General features: G+C 43.3%; 1 protein-coding gene across 2 annotated transcripts in view; it reads left to right on the top strand.

The window, feature by feature from the left end:
* The first annotated feature begins 1,027 nt into the window (after window positions 1-1,027).
* clmna (calmin a) overlaps window positions 1,028-15,342 on the top strand; it is a 43,262-nt gene continuing 28,947 nt past the window's right edge. The window contains exon 1 of one of the 2 annotated variants that reach the window (XM_072689018.1): window positions 1,028-1,394. In XM_072689018.1, the coding sequence (XP_072545119.1) occupies window positions 1,310-1,394 (85 nt within the window). In that variant the 5' untranslated portion in view covers window positions 1,028-1,309. The remainder of the gene's footprint in view (window positions 1,395-15,342) is intronic. The other variant, XM_072689017.1, reaches the window with a different exon arrangement.

Raw genomic sequence — 15,342 nt, forward strand, 5'->3', positions numbered from 1 at the left:
CACCAAGATGTAGGGGTGTAAGCTCTCTCTGAGGACGAACTTAAGAGGTCAACCAGGGCTAAAAACAGACCGAGCAGCTCTTTATGAAGGATTAATGCTCAGGACAACAGTCAGTCGAACCAGAACCAAGGGTAAATAACTGAAGGGGGTTGTGTCTGGGCCTTCCAGAGCATCGGCGAAGGAAGAGCCAATCTGATGAGCCCTGCGAAGAGCTCGCGATGTAGTGGGTGGTATCTTTAGCATCCGTTCTTGTATTACTTCAATTAAAATGCCAAAATCACTGCAGTCGAACCTTCGGTTTCAGTAATACAGTGTAATAATGCACGCCACATCCTATTAGGACCTTTATGTAATTAGGATGCAGTAAAAAGGCCTTTTCATTAGTGCTGTAATGCACTGAGGGACACGAGCAGCCCATCGCCACCAACATGCAGGGCCAGAAGGATCACTGCTCAGGGGAACAGGGGGTCTCCTAAACCCACTTATCACACCCAACATTGAAGACTGTTGTGCACATCACATATATCGTGTTTGAACCCACGTGTGGTTGAATATCTTATCAATAAACATCTAAAAAACCGAATATCCGTAGATATAATATCGATAATCCAGCCTGGACCACAGTTCAGCACAACCGGTCTGCACGGCAGCCACCATATTCCAAGCCTCCTTCGTCGTCGTTGCTGTAAACGGGTAGTGGGCGTGCACCTCGCCTCAGTTCCCCCCGCACCCGTATTGCGACAAGCCCCGCCTCCTGCGCTAGAACTGGCTGCAAGGACACGCTCATGGTTCATTTGCATATCGCGCTACGATTGGCTAGAGGTTCGTACTCGTACTCTCTGTGGAACTCTATGCTCGCAAGCGGGCAAGCGGGCAAGCGGGCCGCTGATTTGCATGGCGCGTCAGGATTGGGCCTGTGTGGCGGTATGCAAATGCAAGCCATGCTTGTGTATGACCTGTTAGCCAGTCTTAGCGCAGAGAGGCGGGGCTCTGCGGAATACGGGTGGGGAAAGAAGCAGGACGCGTTAACCCAGGTGCAGTAGTCATTCGCTCTCTCTCTCTCTCTCTCTTGCTCTCTCTATAGCTCTCTCTCTCCGGCGAAACTTAACTTCACCACAACAAAAATGCCCAGCCAGCCTCCAGACACCTTCATCTGGACCGAGGCTCCACCATCTGCACCGTGTGGTTAAGCGCGAGCGCTCTATTTTCAGGAAGAAACCTCCTATTAGTTTAGGTTTTTTTTTTTTTTTTTTTTTTTTTTTTGGGAAAACCAGGTGCAAAAGAGCAGCAGCAGTCCGTCCTGAAGGTAATGGCCGGCCACGAGTGGGAAGACTGGTTTGAACGGGAGGAATTTATCGGCCAAATCAGCGACATACGAGTGCAGAACCTCCAAGGTAAGCGAGGGAGCTTCCCTGCTGAACGAAGCCTCTGGATGCATGCAGGCTATCAAGTGTATCCCAACTTGCAGCGGTGTTGCTTACTCACTGTGCTGCTGCTGCTGCTGCAGATGTTCCCCCCGATCCCCCCAAACCAGCATGTGGGGTGGTCCAAGGTATGGTTGTGGGTTTTACTGGTATCCTAGTAACAACACACAGCAGATACAGGTTACATAGGGTGCGCGTGCATGTGTGTGTGTGTGTGTGTGTGTGTGTGTGTGTGTGTGTGTATGTGCAGTGGAGAGAGGCGTGGGAGATCCTTGGAGAGATGGGGTGGGGTGGGGGGTGGGGGGAATAGCTCGAGCTTGAGATATTCAAAGCAGAAGGAACCATCACACACACACTCAAGCTTCTGGGCTGGAGCTTTGCTTGGATCCCTGGATCCATCCGTCCCAAAGCCAAAAGCTGGTGGGGTGGAATGGTCTGATAAGGTATGTAGGGTCTTTGGAGAGGTGGGAAGCAGAAGACATGCCAGAGAGCCACATACACACACTTTTAAGCTTCTGGAGATTTGGATGTTTGGATCCGTCTTGTCCGAAATCTGAAAGCTTCTGAGGTTGGATAATCCGACAAGGTGGTCTTCGGTGCAGGTGGAGAGCAACAGGCTTTTCTCTGGAGTCTCAGGTGGTTCCCAGACGGGACTGTCCGGGACAGAAACACTGCAGTGAGCCACACTTGTTTGGCACATGACCGAGCGAGCGCAGGTCCATCCAGTGGAGATCAATGTTTTACAGGGGAATCCCAAGTTCTGCATATTCCAGTCATTTCAAGTGATCCACAGTGGGGTTTAGGGAGATATCAGGGCTTTCATGCATTCTAGGAAATGTGGAAAACCAGGGAATGCTGGTTCCAGTCATGGAAACTCCTGGAAAATGAGACCTGTCCTGGAAGTGTTAGTGAGATGCTGGTTGGAGCATGGTGGGGTTCATTCTGCTGACAGGGTGGCCTTCAAGGCAGAGTAGAAAGCAACAGGCTTTTGCTCTGAAGTCTCAAGTAGTTCTCAAGACAGTCCGCCTTTTAAGGTCATACACTTTCAAGAATTGAGTGTAGGTGTATAGATGGTACTTGGAAACCTAGACCTTGTAACTGGTCTAGAACTTTACATGATGTGAAAAGGTTCTTTACACCGACGCGTCTCATTTACAAATACAGGATTTCTTACATTTAAAGATTTCTGCATATTCCAGTCATTTCAAGTCATCCACAGTTGGGTTTATAGATATCAGGGTTTCATGCATTCTAGGAAATGTGGAAAACCAGGGAATGTTGGTTCCAGTCATGGAAACTCCTGGAAAATGAGACCTGTCCTGGAAGTGTTAGTGAGATCCTAGAACAGTTGAGTTATTGAGCCACGTATTCTCTGTTTATTAAAGCTCAGGATATTCAAAGCAGAAGGAACCATCACACACACTCAAGATTTTGGCTTGGAGCATGGTGGGGTTCATTCTGGTGTATAGATGGTACTAGGTTTATAGATGGTATTAGGAAACCTAGACCTTGTAACTGGTCTAGAACTTTACATGATGTAAAAAGGTTCTTTACACCGACGCGTCTCATTTACAAATACAGAACGTCTTTAGGCTGCTTGGGTTGGAGCTTGGGTCCATTTGTCCAACAGCTGGTGGGTTTAAATAATCAGACGTAGTGGTCTTCAAGGCAGAGAGGCCTTAGTTGGACAGCAACAGGCTTTTGCTCTGAGGCCTCAGCTGGTTTCCAGCCGGTCCATTACCACTGTAGTGAGCCAGTCTTGTTTGGCACATGACCAAAAAATCAGTTCGGTGGAAACCGGTGTCTTAAATGGGAATTCCAACTATTGTCCAGGATTTCTGCGTATTTCAGTACTTTCAGTGCATTCAGACTGGATCTGGTGAGAAATCAGAAACCTGGTTCCACTTACTACACATCCTGGAAAACAAACCGAACAAAACTGGGAAATTAAGAGGAAGCTATTAGTTTTTTTTTCAGACGTCTGATTGCATTTGCTCTGCATTCGGAAAACCTGAAAATTTCAAGCATATTTTATTCTAGTAATGGAAACCATGGATTCCAGAGAAGTTGAGGTATTGAGTCACCGATGCCCTAATTATTAAAGCCATGTCTTACAGCTTGGGATATTCAAAGCAGAAGGAACCGCCCCAAAGAGCCACACACACACACACACACACACTCTCACGCTTCTGGGTTGGAGCTTGAATCCATCCATCCAAAAAGCAAAAATTTGAAAATGTAAGAAGATAAGAAATGTGCTGAAAATATTTAGGAGATTCTGGACAGTTCAGTTCAGGGCCACTGAAATTGCTTAATTAAGCTACTGATTGGTGTCATTGATTGGCGAGTTTAACATAAATATATACTAGTACTTGTTATACAAACATTTGGGATCCATAAATATAAAAGGACACTGTGTAACACTTGCATGTTATGTAGTTTCAGAGCTAAAAAAAAATAAAAATGGCCACAGTGCAGAATCACAAGCAGGTAGAGAAGCAGAATCTGGCTCAGCTTCGACTAACAGCTTTTAACTGCTGTTTAAATTCACATTTCAGAGCAGTGGACTCCAGTTACTCCAGTTTAGAAACAGAAAGAACTTCTGCAGCAAATTTCACATTCAGGTTCACGGCTCTGTGTGAAAAGCTACTAAACTTCAGTGTGTGGCTTTTAAACAAGCTGCTAAAACTCAACGTTTGGTTTCAGAACCAACAAAACACCACATGGAGGCATGGAAGTGCTAAAAGTTCCAATAATAATAATAATCATAATAACTATTTATGACTGCCTTTTACTGGTTGTTTAAACACTTGGTTTCAGAACTTAAATCTTTATATAATCTTTATATTTATATATATATATATATATATATATATAGAGAGAGAGAGAGAGAGAGAGAGATAGATAGATAAATAAATATAAATATAGATAGATTGATAGACAGACAGATAGATAGATAGATAGACAGATAAATAAATATAGATAGATAGATTGATAGACATAGATAAACGGATAGATATAGATAGATATAGATAGATAGATAAATGAATATAAATATATATAGATTGATAGACAGATAGATAAACGGATAGATATAGATAGATATATAAATAAATAAATATAAATATATTTAGATAGATAGACAGATAGATAAACGGATAGACAGACAGATAGATAGATAGATAGACAGACATAGATATATATAGATAGATCAGTAAGCGTCAGTAAGCTACATGGTATCGGTGCTCTCTATTTCCAGTACCGATACTGTGTGTAAGTGCCGGTATCGGTGCAACACTAATTATTACATTGATTTGTAACCAGAATCTGCTGCACTAATTAAACAGGACTAATTACACTCTCAATCCTGAACCTGCAGTTGGTCTGTGTTCTTTCTTAGCATAAAAACATATTGATATTGTGTATCACTAACAACATTTTCCATGATACAACAAAACAGGATAACATATATAATTGTCCACCTCTGTCCACCCTGACCTTTAGTCCAGAGACACATTTTTGTGATTTTCAAGGGAAATGTCACCTTAGAAAACCTGAAGCTTACGCATAATGAAGGAATATATTAACCCTGTATAAAGCCTGTGTCCCGCTGGCAGGCCGAAAGTGTTACTATAAAAGAGAACAGCCCCACCAGTCTGTACAGAAGTCCCTGTAGTTACTGAGTAACACACCTTAGTGTGTGATAAGGCCTGGAGTGTTAAACTATATAAACTCTATATACGAACACATAGAGAATATATATATATATATATATATATATATATATATATATATATATATATATATATATAGTCTCACACTAGCCCATTTACTAGCCCTATTACAGTCTATTAGCCAAAGTCAAAATGTAAGTAATACTATGTGAGCTTTAATGGCTCAAAATGGCATTTATGAATTATTGAATTAACATAAGTTGCTTATTAAAACAACATGAATTCTAATAAATAGCTATATGTAAAAGTATGAGGCAACTGCATCAAAATTAAAGTAACACATACACTCACTAGAACCTCACTAAATCCTATTGGAGACTATTTTGCCTTAAGACAACCTGCTTGTACCTCTCCACCCGATGCAGAACTGTGCAGAAGTTTAAGACTCCCAATCCCATCACTCAGTCTCCTGTCTCTCAGCAGTGAGAGAGTTTTTACAGTAGAAGCTCCAGATCTCATCAGAACAGATGCAGGTGAAGATAAATCCAGTAAAAAGGAGAAACAAGAGCTTCTCATTCTGAAGAAAGTAGTGAGATCTGTCGGTGAGCTAGTCTGAAGAACAGAGCTCGGTTCCTCCAGGGTTCTGCTGGACGCCAGACCCCAGTCCAGCCAGCACAGCGTGGAGGATGTGTTCAACTCCATCAGCAGCAGCAGCAGCAGCAGCTCACCTGATTTACCATCATTAAGCCCTGATTTACCACCAAACCAGGTGTTGAACTGAGGAGAACTCTAAATAATACTAGACTCCATGAGAGAGGAGAACTTTGGAGATGTTCTAATGATGAACACAGTGATGGAGAACCAACACCACTTTCTGTAGGAGTGTTATTATTATTAGTGTTTATACTAATATTATTATCAGTTTTACTGAGCAGATCAGCAGCTTTTTACTCTGATTTTGATCAATACTGTGAGTATTTTAGTGTCTCGGCCACCAGGCAGTGTATTTTTAACCATTTGGTGTAATAACTTTCTGTAAGAGACTCAATCCACCAATATTGGAACACACTAGAGTGGAACCCTTCACCCCAAACCGCTCTGAACGACGTTTTGTTTACGACGGAATAATTTCGTTATACCGAAACAGACCAAATCTGTGGAACAGTGCTTTAATGAGGGTGTAATGGTGGAGTAATGGTGAGTTGGCCCTATCTCCAGAGCTTCACACTTCACTAAGGCTGATTTAAGCTCTCCTCGTAAATCTCTAATTTGCTCCTTATTGCTTTATTGCTTCGAGGTTGGGCAGTCTCAGTCAGAAGCTGCTCTTTGTGTTTTTCAATGTGGTCAGAGTTCAAGCTTACATCTCAGGAAGAAGAGCTTTAGCTTTGCATGAAAGCATCGACCTCCCGTCTTCCACTAGTGTTACTGAAACCATCTCCGGTTGCAGCAGCTCGGAGACTTAAGGCCCTGGAGCTGCAGCTTCGGAGATGTAACACCACGAACGCCCACCGTACCGTCCGAAGGGGAGGGGGGGTTAGAATAGGGAAGAAATACTGGTGAAAACAATGCTCTGAAGTGGATTACGTAACACTCACTTCAGTGAGAGCGTTGCCCTCTGCATTGGAGTGCGGTGCGTTCCCACACATTGCAGGCTCTCCAGAGCCTCGCAGCTAATTGGGATTCATTCTCCCCTCCATGTATGTAGGTTGCAGAGAGCAGTGGTCTGAAATGACCCTCCAGGAAACTCAATAATCAATAGCCACAAACATCTTTCGGCTCGCTTGTGCCGCAGGTCCGTGTTTTATTGTTATAGACGCACATTCCTGTGTACTATCTGTTACACTGCCTCTGCACTCCCTAGCATATTTCACAGCTGGCTGTGTCTGAGAAACATATGCTCAGGTTCTTCTGGCTTAATTTCTAAGAGCAAAATCAAAAATTGTGAAATTTTCAGTGTTAAAAAAATGGAAAATTGATTTCTTTATTAAATAAATGCTGATGTTTAGCATTGCGCCGATACTGTATAAAGAATAAAGCCTCATATCTGAGAGCACAGAGTCGACTGAATGGTTTTTGGAGTGTTTTTGACTGGCTTTGGGAGTAGACTGGCTCAGCCACGCTCTGTCTGAACTCAGCGTCACAAAATTTGCAACACTTGCTAATGGGCATGGCATTTCATTTCATTTAGCATCATGCTCTAATAATCTGTATTTTGTGTCCTCCTGGGCTCCCCCATACAGTTAGGGAGCGTAATTCACTTTTACCTCACTGCCATAAATACAAATCATGCCTTTTGAAGAGCTGCAGAAGCTTGATCTGAAGGTAGAGCAGCATGTGGGCTGAGGCGGTAGTAGAGTAACACTACAGGATTTTACACTAATATGACTCTATGGGTTCTGCAGCGTTACACAGCCTGACAGTTCTGGAGAGAGGTTCTCCTCCTGCAGCTCCACCACCAAACCTCTATAGTGCAGTAGCAGCAGCAGCACCGGAGTGTGAATGCCGGAGACATGTTCTCCCCCTGTTACAGTCAGTGGAGCATCGGCATGATCCTGAAGCTGCTGATTTAATGTAAATTTTTAAGTTTAGGTAGCTGAATGCATTCGTTCAAAGGGGTGTCCACAAACATTTGGACACAGTGTAAATAATATATATTGGACACATTGTTTTTACATATGGATACTTACATATTTATATACATATGAGATATGTTATTACTACATGTCCCTTATATGTATTGCTGTTGTGTCAAAAGTTTGGACACTCCTAGTTGAATGTGTGCTGAATATCATCCTGAAAAACATTTGATCCAAATGCTAGGGTGACCATATTTTTGTTTTAAAACCTGTCCTGAGGTCAGCATTTCTAGGAATACTCAAACCAGCCCGTCTGACACCAGCGATCATGCCACTGAGATCACATTGTCCCCCCATTCTGATGACTGACGTAAACATTACCTAAAAGTGCTGTCCTATATCTGCATGATTTTATGCAATGCACTGCTGCCACATGATTGGCTGCCAGCAATTGCTGGGAATTTTCATTTACAAGCTTTCATCTCCACTCACAAACCCTCCCACAGCAGACCAGCAACACAAATCAGTGCATTTCTCGATGGGTTTCAAATGGTCAATGTGAACGCAGCCTAATGGTGATTGGATTAGTGGGCGGAGCATCAGTAAGTCAGTGCTGGTAACAAGGTCCATATCCTCTGGCCCTGTTTGACCGGATAGAAATGTGTGGCATCACTGATTTCAGGCCAGTTGATTTGTGGGCGTGTGAACTGTCTGTGAAAATGGGAAATGGTGCCTGCAGAAAAAAGTCCTTGTATCCTCCCAGATGGCAGCGTCTGGTCTTTCGGCCTGTGAAGCATCAGTCTGTTGATTGTGGGGGGCTAAGTGGAGTGCCGGGGAGTGTCCGGGCAGGGCTAAAGTGCCTGCAGAGGGGCCGACGATGGTGGAGCGTTTACCTTAGAAGCCAGACATCTGCTGAAGCGCTTCTGAAGAGCTGAAACGGAGCCAGCTTGTGCTGGGACGCAGAAAGTGCAATAAACCGGAGAGAAAAGCTCGGCCGCACTTGACTCCCTCTGGACAATGTGACTGCTGAGTCGTCAAGCAGGACGAGCTTTCATATGAAGTGCTGACTGAAAAATGGCCTTTTTCATTAGTCCGCTCACTCTTTTGTATACACACACACACACACACTTACATACACCCTCTTGTATCCAGTATGTATTATATGTAAGCACCCTAATATAATAATATGCCTTATTTTATTATATACATATAGATACTTATGTATACAAAAGTATTGGGACACCTGCTCATTCGTTGTTACTTCCGAAATCAGCCCAGCATTCAGTGACAAGAGCGTTATTACTGAGGTCAGGATGTTGGATGATGATCACCACCCCACCTCATCATCCCCAACTCATCCCAAAAGTATTGAAAGGAGCACCTTCCATCATTCCAGAGAACACAGTTCTTTCACTGCTCCACAGCTTAATGCTAGGGGGCTTTATACCACTCTACCCCACACCTGACATTAAGCAGCATGGTGCCAATAGGTTCATGATGTTCATCTGCTCTAGATAGTCCTATTCTATTGGCAGTACACCTTTAAAGGGACTAGACAAGCTGTGTGTGTGTGTGTGTGTGTGTGTGTGCACGTCTGTGTCAGCAATAGGTGCAACTTAAAGTAGATGAATGCATTCGTTCGAATGGGGTGTCCACAAACATTTGGACACAGTGTATATATCATATATATTGGACACATTGTTATTACGTATGGATACTTACATATTCATGTACATATGGGATTGTGTGATGTTATTCCTACATGTCCCCTATATGCATTGCTGTTGTGTCAAAAGTTTGGACACTCCTGATTGAATGGAGAGGAAACTTGAGGGAAACCCGGGTGTCCATCGTGGCTGGATGGGGGAGGGGTTGTTTAAGTAGGCCTAAGTTGCAGGTTGAACTGAACGGAGGTGATTGGGTCATATATTGTAGACTATTAAGGCTGTTTGTTGGTTTTACTAAATGAGTAAAGGTGCATACACACACACTGACATGGACCTACAACTTAAGCCCCCAATGACATAATTACGGACCCCTCCTTACAGAGTGTCCTCCTATAAAAAAAACAAAAATATGGTCACCCTAGCATTTGGATCTAATGTGTTCAAGATGAAGATCAGCATAAATTTAACCAGGGGGGTCCAGCATTTGACTGGTACTGTATATGGCAAGTGTTTCTGATAAAGTGGCCATGGAGTGTATATGGTATATAATTAACAGCCAACGAGCTAAAAAATGGCAAGTGTCCAAACCTTGTAATGTACTGTATATGTAATACTGTATGTAAAGCCTTACCCTCAGTAATCAAGAAAAATGGTTGTGCTCTTTTAGTTTTGCACACACACACACACACACACACACACACACACAGTCCACCACTTTCGGAATGTGCTGTTCCACATTAGAGGAGTTTTTCAAAAGCCAGCGTGGAGTGACCGTAGGCTACAGTGCTGTACTGTTTGTGGTATGAGTTTTCAGTCAGGACAGGGAGCAGGACAATGCTTTCTTCTCTTTCACCCATCCCCCTTAGCCCCCTTACACCCCCCCCCCTTTTTTTTTTCTGTCAGCTCTACACAATGCTAGTTTCACTCCTCAGGCAAATGAACTAACTCGGATATCCACTTAACACTTTAGCAAATTCAATTTCCCCTTCCTTCTCGCCCTGAAGTGCCCCATGTTTATTTTGCCATTGTGAAATCACCGCTGGAGCACGGCACTCTTGAGTAATCCACACACTAACCCGTGCACCACCATGCTGTTTGGACGAGGTCGTGGTGTTGTCCCATTGTGGAAAATCATCTGTTAGCTGAAGTAACACGACTGCTATCTCTTGGGGATGCTGCTTAATTACTTGTCACGCTGAATGGCGGCGCGAATCCCTCGCAGCTACTCGATTACGCCTTAGTGTTTAAAGGGGCTCGGTCATGGTTTTTAAGTGAGAGTTTAATGTAGTGCTTCAAAGGTACCCTTCACTCCTCAGTCTGTACTGTAAGCTGAGGGAAAAGAGCCTGGGCATGGGGACACTAAAGCTAAACAAGGGGAGAGTCGAGCTCTAATAACTAGAGAGGGGTAGCTGGGGAACCATCCGTAGACCAAACGGCAAGGCCGACCTAACCTGAATATGTAGCGTGCTGCCTTGAACGTGGGTCGCCTTGCTTGAGCGTGGATAACCTGAGAATCCAGACAGGAAGCGAGGGAGCCTCGCTAGTCACGTGAGTAGCAGGGAGAGCTACTCCTGAATGTGGGTAAAGCACCAGCTGACCTGAACACACCAAAACGTGCGAGGAACCTCGGCGCGTCCTAGAGGATCCAGACGGTTCAATTCACGGCAGAGAACGATGGCGTAGAGGCTCCTTAAGTACCCCCAGTCCCAGGTGTAACACATGAACCAAACAATGAACATGAACCGACTCAAACAAACAGGAAGTCCGTATTTGGGCCGACTCCAGACTCCAGAATAATCCAATCCAACCATGTTCTGATCATCTGCAGCTATTGTTCTGCTCCTGAGTCTGATTCTACACATTCTACATAAATGTGGGTGGTGGTGGTGGTGGTGGGGGGCGATCAAACATCCTGTTGAGTAAATATGTTCAAAGAGACAAAGGTTTTCATGGGTAAACATCGTCATTTTGCCCATTTCCATTGTCACTGATGGATTTCCATCTAATGCACAGCATCAGTGAAGGCGGCTCTACTGTAGGACTGCCGTCTATGTACAGCGGGAGCATTTCTCTGGCTTCATGGCCTCACACACACACACTGGATGCAGTGCAAACGCAGCTGATTTGCTGGAAGCCGCTGCAGCCGAGCTATTATATAAGCCACGTTAACCATGCAGTCACCATCTCGCTCCTCTCTCCATCCGCCTCCTGTTCCAGGGGAGTATCTTTAACATCCACCTCCTCACTGATGCTGCACTGAGTTTCATCATTCTGCTTTAGGGCCGTGACCCAGGCAGTACTCACAGCAGCAGCTCTGTAGAGGCAGGGTAGATGGACTGTGTGGTGTGGAATGAATGTAGTTGTATATTATTCATTTACCAAGCTTTTATTACGGTGCCATTGACTAGCGTATGTAAATAGCCTCTGTTTTGATTGACTGGCTCATTCCAAAGGGTAGTGCAGGCTGAATAATTCATTCAAAAAAAAATATGTACATACAACATTAGGACTGCAATAAATGACAGTTTCAACAGTTAATTAATCAGTAATGATTGTTGAAATTAATAATTGATTGTTAGCATTATGAATCACTCAGTTATCAAGTAATAATTACTAAATAATGGAGCTGTCAGATTTAAAATATAGCTTGAGGTTGTTTTATACATTTATTAGCTAAAAGTGGAGGAAGGTGAGGATCTTATTCAAAAATCCCAGTTTTCATGAACGTGCTAATATATAATACAAATAAAACTACAATACAAGTTTCCTATTAAAATTTAAAACAAAGGGTTTGTTAAGTAGCAGCAATAAAATAAAACAAAACTAAATTAGTTTTCCCTTAATCAGTTTTGTCCAGCAGATTTATCAGCAAAAAAGAAAAAAGGCAGGCAATTGTGAGACAGTAATTCTAGCTTATAGTTTGAAATGATTTTGTTTTACTGCTTTAATTGTATTAGTGACTTTTATTTTGGCACGGTCTGTTTGTATTAGTGACTTTTATTTTGACACGGCCCGTTTGTATTAGTGACTTTTATTTTGATACGGCCCGTTTGTATTAGTGACTTTTATTTTGACACAGTCTGTTTGTATTAGTGACTTTTATTTTGACACAGTCTGTTTGTATTAGTGACTTTTATTTTGGCACGGTCTGTTTGTATTAGTGACTTTTATTTTGACACAGTCTGTTTGTATTAGTGACTTTTATTTTGGCACGGTCTGTTTGTATTAGTGACTTTTATTTTGGCACGGTCACACACACACTAGTGATCAAACACACACACACACACACACACTAGTGATCAAACACACACAGTGATACAGTGAGCACACATGCCCGGAGCAGTGGGCAGCCAGCAGAGCAGCCCAGGGAGCAGAGAGGCTGAAGTGGCAGCATTAGTGGCAGCCCAGGTATCGAACCCCCAACCGCTGAGCCACCACTGCCCACATATTAGTCAGCCGACTAAGTTAATTAGTCGTTATTTTTAAAACAGCAAAGCTCATTAGTTTGTCTGAGATGTCCTTAATTCAGATGTCTTGGAGTCTTTCATGGAGGCCAGCGAGTTTGTTCGACTTTGATTCGATTTCCGATTCAATTTGATTCGATTCGATTTGATTTGATTTGATTCAATTGATTTATTATATTGATTCATTTGGGGATATTTGAGTTACAATATGTTTTATTTGAATATGAAGAGATTTTCAGAGAACTAATGCTGTACAATGTACAAAACACTCAACCTACCATTATTAAAAAGATTGTGTTAAAATAATAAAGCACAGCGTGGAGGATGTGTTCACCTCCATCAGCAGCAGCAGCAGCAGCTCACCTGATTTACCATCATTAAGCCCTGATTTACCACCAAACCAGGTGTTGATCTGAGGAGAACTCTAAATAATACTAGACTCCATGAGGAGTCCCATGTTTCTTTTTCTTTTATTTAATTAATTTCTGTCATTATAAAATGTTCCACTGGATCCAGGAGATGTGCAGATCTAGCTTGGATTCATCTGATTCTTCGGACATGCAGGAGTTTACCTACACACTGTGTTTAGATCTGAAGTGTGTTCAGGGTGGGACTGTGGGAAGCAAACTGCACTCATGCACTCAGGCCTGGGTTTAATATTTCTATTATGTGATACGTCTTCAGATTAACTCTCAGCTCCCTAAAACGGCATGAAATGATCATCATCATAATCCGAACGAGAAACCTCTACCTTCAGATAAGCAAAGTTCTGTGCTGATAAACCTGCCCAGGCGGTCTGACGCAAGTGCCGCTGAGGTCATTCTTTGTTTTGGGGTTGTGAGGACATGAGGCCTGTTTTATTGGATGCAGGTGTTTCTACTGGCTGGCAGTGGACTCGCCGGGCTGGGACTGCAAACGATGCTGAATAAGGTGAAGCTTACAGACGCAAGTGCTTCCAAACCTGGATTTGTTCTGACCTCAGGTTTTATATATAGAAAAGTCGTACACGAGAGACCACTGCAGTGGTAGACTGGTGTTGCTGAGGTTCTGAGCTGAAGTGGTTGTGTGCCAAAATAATCAAAAGTGCACAGTTTGTCCCCTGAGTCAGAGTAGAAGCTAGGGCGTGTTTGATTTCTGAAGTTTTCATATCGGCGTATTTATGTAGCCTACAAAACGGGGGCATTGGGCCAAAGAGTCAACTATGATGTTATAGGTCTCTGATGCTTGATACCCCCTAAAAAAAGGTCGGTAGGTTAATCAGATCTGGCCAATCCGCCATAAAAAATAATGATAGCTGCACCCCTACTGAATACCCCGATCAGCCATAACATTAAAACCACCTGCCTAATATTGTGTGGATCCCCCTTGTGCCACCATAACAGCTCTGACTCATTGAGGCTCTCAAGATCTGTAGTCCTGTAGTATCTGTCAGCAAGACGTTTCACCAAGCAGCACATCCTGTAAGTCAAGTCCTGTAGGTTGTGAGGTGGGTGGGACTTTCATGAGCATCAATGAGCCTTGGGTGCCTATAGCCTTGTCGCCGGTTCACCGGTTGTCCTTCCTTGGAGCACTTTTGGTAGGTACTGACCACTGCATACCGGGAGAGAACACCCCACAAGACCTATGCCTGATGTTTTGGAGATGTTTTGGAGATGTTCCGACCCAGTCACTGTCTAGAACATCAAAGACAGGTTCTGGTTCTCAAAGGGGCTTAGATTCGTATGGTTGCCCCAACCAAGAACCTTCAAGAACTGACTGCTCACTTGCTGCCTAATATAATATTATAATACTAATACCCCTTGACAGGAGCCACTGGGACAGATCAGCCATTGTTATTGTTAACCATTGGCTTATTGGCTATTTGTTTTTTGATCGATTACATCTCAGGGGTTCAGTCCCTATTAATAGATATGCTGTCTTGACAGATGACTGGCTTCCCGTGTCTGTAGAAGTGGACACACAGCTTTATCAGATTAACGAGATTTCTAACGTGGCATTTCCTTCAGCTCGGTCACGAGCGATGTTTACTGGCTACAGTTGTTTTACAGTAATCATGTCAAGTGCCTTGTGAGTGGAAGGAATGAATGGCTTGGTGATAGTCATTTATCTCAACTTTGCTTTCTAGCAGAAGCTCCACAACATCAGAAAGTAAATATGCTCAATGTTTAATCAGAATAATAGGGAAAAACGTGATTTTTTTGACATTATAACTTGGTCCGAGGACGTATTATCCTGCCGGCTGGTCTCGAAAGCATTCGTTTGAATCGCTCTTCGTCTTTCTGTCTTTTTCTCTTTTTCTCTCTCAGTAATAATGTTCTCGCTCAGTCCGTTTATCTTCCTTGCTCTTTCAAACACTCCTGAATATACACTCTGCCTCTCAGTGCTGAGACTTTGCAGCTGGAGTGTTTATTTGGTCTTCAAGTGAGCTTTTCCCCGTCCTAAAGACAGGATGAACTGTTCCCCCGCTGCCGGCCAACTGAGATTCCCACTTCGAAGGCCTTTAGCCTCCAAATGCCACTTTAAACACCAGTTCAGCA

Source organism: Salminus brasiliensis, chromosome 10 (genome assembly GCF_030463535.1).
Source record: "Salminus brasiliensis chromosome 10, fSalBra1.hap2, whole genome shotgun sequence".
In the NCBI taxonomy this organism is placed as follows: Eukaryota; Metazoa; Chordata; class Actinopteri; order Characiformes; family Bryconidae; genus Salminus; species Salminus brasiliensis.